The sequence below is a fragment of the Nothoprocta perdicaria genome, unplaced genomic scaffold (assembly GCF_003342845.1).
Source record: "Nothoprocta perdicaria isolate Ctin4 unplaced genomic scaffold, notPer1 scaffold_10, whole genome shotgun sequence".
NCBI lineage: Eukaryota > Metazoa > Chordata > Aves > Tinamiformes > Tinamidae > Nothoprocta > Nothoprocta perdicaria.
This window is the reverse complement of record NW_020454094.1, coordinates 1,213,900-1,226,228: the sequence shown is the minus strand read 5'-3', so window position 1 is coordinate 1,226,228 and position 12,329 is coordinate 1,213,900. Positions and strand designations below refer to the sequence as shown.

Sequence of the window (12,329 nt, the reverse complement as noted above, 5' to 3'; positions counted from 1 at the left end):
TGCTATGTTATTTTCATACATAGTTTTACACAAACACAGTAAAATTTCACTTCCAGTGAAAAATGCCTGAGTGTTGGTACTACTCTGACAGCCAAGTAGCTCTCACAGGAAAAGAAAAGAATAAACAGCACTAAATGCTAGGCACAGACATGTTGAAAAGCAATTTTTTAGGTGACCAAATGACAGCCCAAAATTTCACAAACTGCCACCTGACACAATACTCAAGAGGTGTCATTATATTTTAAAATAATTGTAATAAAGTGCTCAAGAAAGCTGCCTAACTGGCATAAGCCCTGGGGTCCARCACAAGAAGCTCACTCTCTCACCACGTATATTGGTACAGTTGCCTCATCCAAAACATTCTGGGCAGAGAGTGAGACCGAGGACAGCTCCCACTAGGCCAAATCCAGTGCTCCGTACCCTTAAGCTTCAACAACATCTCTTCAGGCACTTGCATCCCAACCATGAGATGCAGATATCCCAATTTTCCTGGGCAGCTAGGAACGGAACAGGAATTTTTATATGTTTATATACAATATTGCTAAAGAACAAYCACAGCAGGAGGTCCAGCTTTCCTTTCGGATACAAACTGGGCAGGAGCTGGGAGCAGCGGAGCCCCGTTTCCGTGTTCCCATAGGAAGGTCCCCTCCACCAGCTGCAGCACAGCCACCCCAAACACCTTCTGCACCACACAGAGCAGATTCCCCCTCTCTTTTGGGCCAGGCACTTTGCAGAAAAACCTGCTTATCTGGGAGCCGAGCTCCCTGCACGCGGGCACGCAGCCCGACTGGTTTTATAGCTGCCTGGGAAACACCTGAGAGCAGATAAAAACYATCAGGGCCATTAACTGCGCTGTTATAACAGCTCTCAGTATTGTCTCGGCAGTTTAAAGCCAACGGGGAAGTTATTGGGGGAATATCCCATCGGAGTAAAACTTCTGGGGGAGAGGAGGAAGAGGAAAAGGATGTGGGAAAGAGAGGAAGACCGTGGTGTCTTGAAGGGATTGCCTGGAAATCTTTGTATGGGAATAACCTTAGAGGAGGCATTTATGTGATACCCCTGGTTCTGCTCCTGTCCCAATTGCTATTGTCCATCTGTCACTTGAGGACACTGCTTTTGCATCAGAAGGGTCCCTAGAACAAAAAAAGAAAGGTGAAACCCCCTGAACTTGCAGGTATTTTGGCTGAAGGATAAGAAGGATAATGAAGGATAACCTGTTTTAGCTGCTAGAAACAGGCTCTAGGGTTGCTGGTACATGGCAGAAGGAGCTGGGAGAGGCTAGACAGTGTCTTCGGAACAGCATGGGAAAGCATGTGCTGTATCAACAAGATAACATGATGGTAACCTGCCGTAAAACACCCCAGGAACCCACAGGAGAGCTCGAGAGCAGTGGGGAGCTCACACRTTTGGTCAAACAAACCCTCCTCTGGCAGTCTCAGAGCCACGTCACCCCTCAGCGATGAGAAATCCCCCAAGCTTCATAACAAACAACTGCACAAAGATGTCACGATGGGCACAGCAGTTGGGCAGCAGGATCCTTTACAGGGAGAGCTGGATATCCACAGCAGCTTCAGACGTTACTCCCAAATGACCTTTGGGAACAGTATGGAAGATGAGCTGCACTCAGTGCAAAGCCAAGAGGTCCTAGAAGCCCTGGATCCAAGTAGATGATCCTCCAAGCATGGGTAATGGGGAAGACTGTGACAAGGTCAGGTTGGACTAGATGATCTGTAGAGGTCCCTTCCAACCTTAAATATTCTCAAATATTCTGAAATATTCTGAAGGTCCTTTGAGGACTCCAAGGAAACTGAGCAGAAGGTGCAGGGTCACAGTCCCACAAAGATTATAAGGATTCTTGTGCAGATCAGAGGTGTAACAGGAGGTTGGATCAAATGAGCCCCATCCAGCCTTAATAACTATGACACCTCTCAACTCCAAAGATCTGAAAACTGTCTAGTTAAATCCCAGGAATAAAAACAGTTCTCAATACACTCTTCTCCTACAGCTACAGTTCGCACGGTTTGCTTTCAAGAGACAGTTTTAGTCCTTCAAGACTCCAGTTCCTAATTTAAACCTTTCATTCACTGCTGATTCTCACTCCTGTCCTGTTTGTCTCCCTTCTTCAAATTCTGTGGCAGGACACTCACTGAGCCCCAGAAGGTCTATTACCTCTGGTAGTCAAATGGCTTCAACATTTCTAGAAAACTCTCAAATTCCCATTAAAAATAACAATAAATAAAAAAATCAATCTGTGATGACTTGGACACCAATGTGGAGGATACATTGCCCACTGCACAAACCTCACCACTGTCCCCTTCGTCCCCAAGCAGGTTTCCCACTTTGCCCCATGCTATCACCACCAGCAAGGGGGACCACAGAGCCACCCTGATGGGTGAAGGACCACCAGCAGCAATGWGGGCATGAAGGTTTTCATGCAGACACCACGGCTTTTACTTGACAGTCTTGCTGAGTTCTTCATAAAGCTGAAGCCTTTTTGCAGATTATTACAAACGAGCCAATTTGAGGGCCCATACAGGAGCTGGTGACTAATCAGAGCATCCCCTGGTGACAGACACCACCGAGACAATTGGCACCTCCCGTGCTCCAGTTTCTTGGGCAAAAAAAAGCACAGATTAAAAATACCAAAAGTTAGAGAGAGATTTGCAGCAAAGTTTCCTTTTCTCTGTGCTGTCTCACATTGCCATGATCTTCTAGGAGAAGAATCGCCTCCTAGATGAGAGCAGAGCTCCATCTAACACAACATCCTGTCACCAGGAGCAACCAGCACCAGGCGTTTTCAAGTGCAGCAAAGGGACTTCCCAGACAAATCACCAGGGAAACTTCCCTTCTGGTCCTCTTGATACCTAGGAGCTGCCTCAAGCTCAAACAACTTAACAGGCTTAACGCTGCAGACAAAAAATGAAATTTGGGGGCCAAGTATCAAGCAAAAATTTTTGACCTCCTCCTGAGCCAGCTCTGGGTAAGACGCTATTTTAGGACAGTTAAATTATGTTTAATTTACTTTCATTTTCAAGTGATGTTCAGAAACTGTGACAGACAGGATAAGACAAGCTGGGAGGAAGGCTGAAGCTTTTTCTGTGCTGCGCATAAGCTTTTAGCTGTTCCTGCTAGTCGAGCCTCTGGAGGACCTCAAATGCCATTTTTTAGGTGTTTTCCTCAGCCATGGGCAGAGCCTGTGCAGGACCCGCAGGCTGAGGACAGGTCTGCCGCATGTGGGAACTGTCACACTGCAGAGTAGTCACTTAACAGGTCACCTTCCTTCCACTGGCAAGGACCGGCCACACGTCTCATCAAACCCCAATGGAGACCAAAGTCAAAAATAATGAATCCCAAACTTTTCCCTGTGATACAGCATGACATGCCTGCCCTTGCACCACTGGAAAAAGCCCATGGATCTCATCAGGCCAACAGGGACCAGCTGGGCACCTCTGACGACCTTGGCCATTCAACAGCAAGACCCTTTTCTCCCCTGCGTCCATGCACCACCCCATGCTTCACCTCTCTTGTGTTTGACTACAAACCCTCAAATCCATCCCAAAGATGCCACCTGCCCTAGAATGTATCTAAGACTCAATGGAGACTCTTCCTGAAGAGATGGCAATTAACTGGGCATGTCAACGCCAAACTGGCCCAAGAAACCACTGGGAGCAAAATGAATACATCCCTCCCCACTTCCACAAGGCAACTTTATCCAGTGGCAAGGTTGTCATCTGCCTCTTCCCACCAAGTTCCAAGCCAAAGACCAGGTGCCCCAGCTTGCCAGGAGAATCTCCCACCTAGCACACCTTGTTCCTAGATGCATTTCATAATTTATGGCCAAATAAGAAAAAGTTCAGCATTCCTTCTGGATTCCCATGTAGGTTTGCAGTTTGGCATTTCTTGTGAACTCTTAAGTTTGAGTTAATTTAAGCTGGTATGAGAGACAGGTGGTAAGCATTGCAATCTACTGTTCCAAAATTGCAGGCTTGCCTAGACAAATACAAATAAATATATATTTATTTTTAATGTCTCAAAATTTTCTAATATAATTTGTCTGACCTTTAATTAAGGAAAAAACCCTCTGTCCCTATGGCTTCAGAACTATAGACCAACAGAAGGGAAGGAAGGACCCACTCCAAACCCCAAKGAAAGATTGCTAAATTAGTTATTARTGGGAAGCCAACACGGGTCAGGACACCTGTACAGAATGTCATCAGCAGCTCCTGTTTCTCTACCCCAAAGGAGCCAAGGGGACATTCGATTTCAGTCCTCTGCCAAACTATGGACTGAGGTCAATGTGAGTTTGTCAACAGCCTCAGCAAATCCTCGTAGCGTGGCCAATTCCCTCATTACTCATCACAGCCAGGCCTGATTTTCACCGCTCCAGAACGCAGCCATTCCCCAAAGAGACARATTTCTCACTCGAGGCCTGTGGCACAGCTCAACACAGCAAGGTTACCCAACCAGAAGACCCTCCCAGGCACACTTTCCATATGCCGAGTGCCACAGAAGCATAAGTTCCAAAGTCTGGAGGCTTCACACTAAATGTAGTTGACTTCACCCCAAATAACTCTAGCAGGAGGATTTTGTTCTCCCTTGGGACAAACCATGGACTGAGGCAGGGASGGAATGTCAGCTCCTGGATCATGTTCAAAGATCAGAAAGTCACAAGCAGGAGCTGTCCCCAAAGTGCAGCCTGGCCAGACACACGAGTTTTGATGTTATATGGTATGAACAGGATTCCCCCTTTATAAAGTGGCAACAAAATTCCAAAGAGGCTTGTAATGGTCCTGAAGCAAAACAGTCGATGGCCTTTCCTAGCCCTGAGAACCCAAGCAACACATGTCCCTTACCCTCCTGTGAGCTACAACAGCTAAAGGTCTGTGAGCTGAAGGACAACCCATTCTTCAACCTTTGAGAAAACCTAAACTGACAGCAAAAAGGTGAGCGGTTTTCTTTACCTTGCATTCTTCATCCAGCAGGTCCAAGATGCCAAGTTTTGCTTCTATGAGATCAATACAGGGCTGGTTATCATAGAAGTCTATAAGTGTCCATGGGATTTCTTCCTTCATGTATTCTTCTTGTTCCAGCTTGAACACATGCTGAGATGAGAAGAAAAGCAAAATCACCAACCTTGAAGACGCCAGGGCCAACTCCCTTCATTCTTCAATACCATGAATAGCTTTCCTGCAGCATGTCTAGAAGTCACAGAAACTTTAGATGCTTTGTGCAGGAAAATGTACACGGCCAGGAGATACACCTGGGGCTATTAAAAACCCCCCTCCCTTTTTGGCACTCCCCTGACGAAACAAGGGACCTTCAGTGGGTTCACTAGCATGAAGTCAGGCCAYGTGAAGTATGTATGCACCGACGGATGAGCATCAATTCTCAAAGCCTCCTAGCAGAGCTATCACCCTCAGCACCATAACCTATYCATAAACACCTCTATTGCAGATTCTGATTCTTCTAAAAATAKCAATAGTAATAGCAATAATAAAAGGTTATTTCTATGGCTTATATATTTCAGACCTATCCCCAGGCAGATAAATTGTTTTTGGCTACTTCTGAGACATTAAGCATATTAAAAAAAAAAAAAAAAAGATTTTTCAAGTGTACTTTTTCTTCAAAAGATGGCTTTTTAAAATCTCTTCAAAAATGTCATCTCTGAGTTCGAATTTATAAGCTTTAGAAGTGATAGTTGGACACATTAAGAAAGATACGCACAGTGCAAACAACCTATCACTTCCCTTTCATTTTTACAAGTGGCGATCTGATGTATTAGAGATCTCTCAAATGTTTGTGCCAGGCATGCAATACCATTTCCAAGTGCCCAACTCCTCCTGCTGTACTTAGCTGCTCCAGTTCAACAGATTCTCCCTCAAACCCTGAAATTAATAGCAAGTCTTTCCCTGCCTACAATCAGGGGAGAAGATGACCCGTTAATGATTTTGCTTTCAGTCCAGGAAAGTGCTTATACTTAATAAAATAGAAGAGTTTGTTGTGTCAAGTGAAAAAGGAAGGCCTGGCCAGGTAATCCAGAATTTCAGTTKTTGCTGTTGAAGCCACATTCAATCAGCAGGTTTTCTCTTGTGCTTTATSACACACGGAAATCCAGGACTGGGCACAACCATCTGTCAGCTCCAGCTCAGCTTAGGAATGAAACTATGCAAACCAAAGCTGGTAAACTCCCAACTTRCTCAAAAACATCAGAGGACCTTGGCTTAAACCATCCATAAACCTGCTTCTGGTATCAATTTTATGAATAAACCAAGCACTATTTCCAGCTTGGCCCAAGTATGCAGCGCACAAGCCTTGCCTGTGAGAGATGGTGTCGCAAGGACGACGTTTGGGGCCATTAAAGTGCAAAACGGACAAGCAACTGTCCGGCCCCAGTGAGTTTTCTAAGTTTCATGGCACGTTTCCAAGTTGACCTTACCGAGTTGAACTGCTGCTGGAGCTTTTCGTTGGCGTAGTTGATACAAAACTGTTCAAAGCTATTCACTTCAAAAGTTTCGAACCTGCAAAGCAATGAATAAATCAGCATTAAAGGTCAGTGCTTATTAAAAAAAAATCTACTTCACTCTGTGCGGTGTCATCTACGTGACAGGGAACATCAGCTATTCAGYCTTGTTGAATTTCTTCCATCCCAGGTCTACGCTTTACTCTTCATACCCCAAATTTGTATCTCTCCTTTCCACAACTCAAGGGATTCAAAAAGTCTGTTCTAATAAGTGCAAGTCTGATATTTTGTACAGTTGTAGCTGCTTGTACATTAGACGGTAGTGCTATCTGTGATGAGAAGCGTAACAATGTCTCTTGAGGTAAAATATCATTAAATATTAAGGGCACAAATATTCACTGTGAAGGTGATGGCCAATCACTAGCTGCTGCTGTTTAAAAAAAAATAGTGCAATTTAATAGAGCAGAAAAAGAAAAATTCATAATTACAGCCTCTGCACTGCATCCTCATTTTACTCCTATGATTAATTTTAATAATGATTTTTCCTGCCTTGAATGTTTGGCAAGGTAGAAAAAAGAAAAAAAARGGGGTTTTTTTGACTAATTTCTATGGGAACTAAACTTATAGAAAAAGTGGCAAGGTCCCCTCCATCAAACAAATAAGCTGCTGAATTAAGTAYTGGTGCTTGGGTCGGATAAGGGGTGCTCTATTAAGCCCATGGCACTGTAAGAACAGTCTGAAAGCACTGCACAACTGAAGCACCCTTTTTTCCCTCTCAAAATCAGTGCTTTTAGCACTTTTTGCTTACCAGCTGGCTCTTACCCAGGTCCTGCAGTTTTTACACTTTTGGAACACCTGCTATGTCATACAGAGCTGCCAGACACCAGAGAGTGTGGGGAGGGCAGCATCACTGTGTCCCGCCACCCCCAGAAACCTAAGACAGGTAGTAACCACATTTAAGTTGGTTTTTCCCCCCCAGAAAAGGAGCTACTTATTTTTTTTTCCCAGAAAGGAGGGGGGAAAAAAAAAAAAAAAAAAAAAAAAAAAAAAAACACCACCACCACACCCACACACCACCAGAAGACGAGTCTCTCAAGCATCCAAACGTTGCATTTTCTAATCAGACACTGCAAGGAGCCGGCTCCGAGGGAGCAGATGCAAACCTGCTAGCTAGCAAACCAATCTTGGGCTGTTGGTTAATTAGGAGAGCAGTTTTGCCTGTGTTTTGTGCATCCTTGCTCCAAAAAGGTGCTAAGCTAGGGCTCTGGGAAAAGGTCATAAATGACTATTTTCTTTTAATTACTTTTCCCTATATCTTGGTGCAAGAAAATACAGCTTGACCACCCTCCCCCTCACACTGAATCCAGCTCTGTATTTAACTCCATTCATATTTTTGCACAGCTACTTGCTCCATTTCATCTTTTCTCCTAATTCCACAATGTGACCTGCAAGTCCCAAACCTGCTGCAGTGCTCAGCCTAAAATATTTAAAGATCATAAATAAGACTGGCACACGGCTGGCTACCCCACCGTTCACACTCACTTTCAAGCTGCAAACAGCAGAGGAATGAAAACAAAGGGTCCCTGCCGAATCCCRAAACCTCGGCAGGAATTTGCTCTTCAAAAGGCTCACAAGGAACCATGGAATTGCAGGTGCTAAGTGACCCGTGATTCCTTTGCAGCAAGTCCAGYACATCAAAACACAGAGTGATCAGGCACTGAGTACAGCGTTGGAGTAAACTAGTCTTCATGCAAAGGAACACAGTTCCTTCAATTATTTATTTCTGTTAATAATTTATTCAAGTTACTTGATTATTATTTATTGCAATTCAGCATTATAAGGATGCAAGGTGCTGCTTCTTGCCCTTCGGATGTGACAACCAGGGACGAATGCTCTGCAAAGCAGCAACGTTAATCCCAATGCGGAGGCAACCGCATTGCAACCTGCTCTTTAACACTACACCCATGGTGAAGGACGCATGGTCAATAACCACACCACGGCTTTCACTGCTGCATGCTCCCACCCCCACAACTAACCTGGGATTATGAGCATTATTGCTCATTATTACTACCAGGGCTGAGCACATCCTGGTTGTGCTTCAGCTCACACCATAGCACCCGAGGGGGAAGGCTACATGCTGGTYGCCGTGCTTGACGTGCCATGCGGAGGAGACCAGCACCCAGGAGAGACTTTTGTTCCACACTAACAGGTTTTCATGCCCAGCTTAATCTTTCATGAGCTCTTCTCAGGCCTCTTCTCAGTCCCTGCTGAAAGGGCAAGTCCTTTTTCCCAACTTGGACATCCACTGAGCTATAGCACCCAAGCTTTTCCATCTTACCCTCCTTCCCACCTTCCAGGTCCTCCAGCATCTACCTTGGAAAGGCTGCTTTCCAAGCAAAGGGAGTGGGAAGAGTCATGTTTATGGAGATAAACAGTTCTGGCAACAGAAGATGCTTCAAGCTTCTTTCATGTTCACTAAGAAAACACCTGTTTTCACCTGAGGGCCTGCCCCACAGCCACCTAAAGAGCAAGAGCCTCCCTACCCGTAAATGTCGAGCACGCCAATGAAGGAGTGCTGCTTGATGGTGGTGTGCAGGGCCTTGTTGATGTGCTGCACGATCCAGTTGAATAGCTGGGCGTAGATGTGCTTCGCCAGGGCATCCCTGGCGTTGAGCACCTGCTGCAGGGACATGCTCTTCACATAGGTCTCAGCCGTGGTGACCAGCTTGCGGTGGCAGAGCCAGTGCTGCATCTGACCATGCTCCACGCCCAGCAAGCCACAGAAGGTGYTCAGGTGCTCGTCCGTGCTCTGCGAGGGGAACAACAGGGCATGAACATGGCAGGCACCCTCCAACGCCTGCAGAGCACATCAAAAACTGCTCCCCTTCCCACYGCTGCCACCCAACCCCACTGGACTTGGGCAAAGAGGTGGGATGGTTCACAGCTAACACTGAGCAGTGATGCTGCAGCTTTGCTGTGCTCCAGCTTTCTTTATCATCTCAATCTTCACAGAAGAGTAGGTCTGTATGGCGAGTGCCACCAGAAACGAGCACTGGTGGCTTTGTTCCCACTTTTTGTCCACTCTGTAGTGATACCATGTGCTCCAGAGGAGGTGCTCCCCTTCCAGGAGCGTTTCCCAAAACCCCTTCCATCTCAGCTTGTGCAATGACACGACCRGGAGGATGGACAAGTCGCCACAACTACAACCCCCACCGTGTCATGTCACCAAGAGCATCTAAAGCCACTGAAAGGCAGATTCAGCTCTCCGGCATCTCAGCTCTGCAACTGCTATTTTCAACACGAAGCAGAAGCAGACTAAGACCAACCAGAGCTGAGCACAAAGCCAGGTTGCCATCGTATGCCCTCTTCTACATTAACTCCACCACTTTTGGATAACCAAGCTGCAAAGTGGTGTTAAGAGAAGGGGCATAATCAACAAAATGAAAAGTCTACTTAGTTTTCTTCAGTGTATTTTCTTTCCTTATACAACATTAGACAATGCACTCTGAAGTCTACTATATGAAGGGAGCAGGCACCTTTGGGACAACGAGAAATCAGGTTGCCTTTTGCCACTGYCACACTGAAAGCAAGTAAGCTGTTTCCAACTACAAATGTATTTGCATGGAAAAGGGGATGGGCTTGGGAACAGGCAGAAAAATGCAGTTTCAAAGTCCTCCAAGGCACTTTGTTGCTCTAACGCATTTCTGACTGCAGATTCCTCACAGGGTTGATTTAATACCATGCAATTAAAGTTGAAGCTAATTAAGCAACGTGAACTCCATTGCAGAACTCAACGCTGTCGGAGCGGACAGTGTTTACAAATCCACATTGCCAAATACCAAGCAAGTTACCCCCAGCATCCACCTAATTGCATGCAGTATCATCTCAAGGGTAACACCAGGAGTGCAAGCCGAAGCCATTTTAATATTTTAATTAGGAATAAACGATCTAGTCTGAGAGGCAATGATAACTGATAGGACAGAGTTTGCCACAAAAATTGCACTTTTTTCTTTTTTTGTGTTCCTCTGAACAAACACACGGAAACAGGAAAATCAAGGCATCTTTGGTCTTATTTATTCTCACTAATTAAGTGCAGTACTTAGCAGTCATGCCTTGGTCTGTGCGGTGCTCCTTCAAACTCTTGATGACCGTGGCCATCGAGTGTCAGTGTCACTCTCCAGTAGCACAAAAAATCCTAYATTTTTGCTTATTTTTCCTTAAAATCCCCCTGCCTCCCCACCATATGCTGGTGGCACTCAAAGATTTGCTTTGCTGCAGTTTTCCTGCAGCAAAGGTGGTCCTGAAAAATTAACACTTTTAAGAAAGGAAGAAAAGCTAAGGCAGTGGTGGGGCTTAAAGCTTTAAGTGACATCTGGGGCTATTTTTAAAATGAAGAAAGCATCGTTGCTGTTACAGGCAAGTCAGTGCTAAGAAACAGGGCGCTGCTTCCCGGGGACAAGCCAAGGGATGTGACCCTTGATGGGTTTCCAACAAGAAGCAATGGAAAAATCATAGGAAAAGGATTCCCTAGGGATACATGCCAAGGTCCTGCAAAGCATGAAGCATCCAGCCTAGGCAGCACGGGCAGCTTCTCCCATCCTGGCCACCCACCTACCGAGATGCTGCAGGCCTCCCCGTCGCGCTCCGCTTGGATGTCCAGGTTGCCCAGGTGCAGGATGGCAGCGATGATCCGGAAGATGCTGGTCTGGTGGGACTCCTTCACCCCTGCGGGAGCAACGGAGAGCCCATCTGCCCTGGATGGCACAGCCCATGGCTTTTAAGCCAAACACTGCTGGGAAATTTCCTAGCTCCGATTCTTCTGGAACAACTTCAGCAAATAAACACTACAGAAGGGATGGTCAAGGCCACCATGGGAGCTCTTCACACCCACTACTATGTTTTAACCCTTACTAATAGCACTGTGAGCACAAAGGGACATAAAACAAAACAGGGTGAGCTCCCAAAACTCATTGGGCTCCTTATTGCCGCTGTTAGCAAAATACCAGYGTTTCTTGCAAGAAGCCTGTGCAGGAGCCCTTACCCAGCAGGGCGAAGGCGTGCCTGGTCTTCTCCAGGTCCTCGGCGTCGTCCATGCCCTCGATGGACACGTCACCTCCCTGCGATGCGTAGAAGAAGTCTTCAGCACATGCTGGGGGAGAAGGGAGCAAGAGCAAGGGCATCAGCGAGGCGGCACAACATTCGCGGGGCACAAAATACATCTCTCTGGCCAAGTATATCGATATGTTTTTATATATATATATGTTTATATATATAAACATATACACACACAGACATTTATATATAATTTTTTATCTATACATTTCTATATAAATATATACTATGTATATGGATGCCTCAAGAGTGTGCATGGATACATAAATGAAGTTCAGCAAGTGTATATACATTCATATTCATATACAAGGGGAAATCATGAGGAAAAAAGGTGCATTCCTCATAAGGCTGCTAGTAGCCACAGCCTGTGCTTTTGTGACTCAGGTTGCCACCAGAAGGTCCCTACCCTTGGCAGCCTCCCTGGGGGCTTTTACATTAGCTGTGCTTTCCAGCCACAAGAAAATCCTTTAATTCTTTCTAAGCGTATAACCTCCTSAGACAGAGGGGTTTTGTGACCCAAATTCCGCTCTGGGGACAGAAACTGTCAATTGGCATCAGTCAGGCAACCACCAGCTCCCAACGGCTCCAGCTTAGAGGGACTTTGTCCAATCAGACCTCAAATATCCTAAATAACCGAGTCTGCAAARAAGTGGCCCCTTTTGGAGGATGCTGCTTATTCAAAGCCAACTTTCAAGACACTATTGGCCACCGCTGCTCCAGCGTGGAGCTGTTCACATACTTGTGCTTGCCACCACAC

General features: G+C 45.8%; 1 protein-coding gene across 2 annotated transcripts in view; it reads right to left on the bottom strand.

Annotated features, from left to right (window-relative positions):
- MYO5B (myosin VB) overlaps positions 1 to 12,329 on the bottom strand; it is a 73,659-nt gene that overhangs the window by 49,384 nt on the left and 11,946 nt on the right. For both annotated transcript variants that reach the window (XM_026039867.1, XM_026039859.1), the window contains exons 7-11: positions 11,502 to 11,609; positions 11,076 to 11,185; positions 9,004 to 9,269; positions 6,437 to 6,518; positions 4,962 to 5,102 (exon numbers count right to left, since the gene is read on the bottom strand). In XM_026039867.1, the coding sequence (XP_025895652.1) occupies positions 4,962 to 5,102; positions 6,437 to 6,518; positions 9,004 to 9,269; positions 11,076 to 11,185; positions 11,502 to 11,609 (707 nt within the window). The remainder of the gene's footprint in view (positions 1 to 4,961; positions 5,103 to 6,436; positions 6,519 to 9,003; positions 9,270 to 11,075; positions 11,186 to 11,501; positions 11,610 to 12,329) is intronic.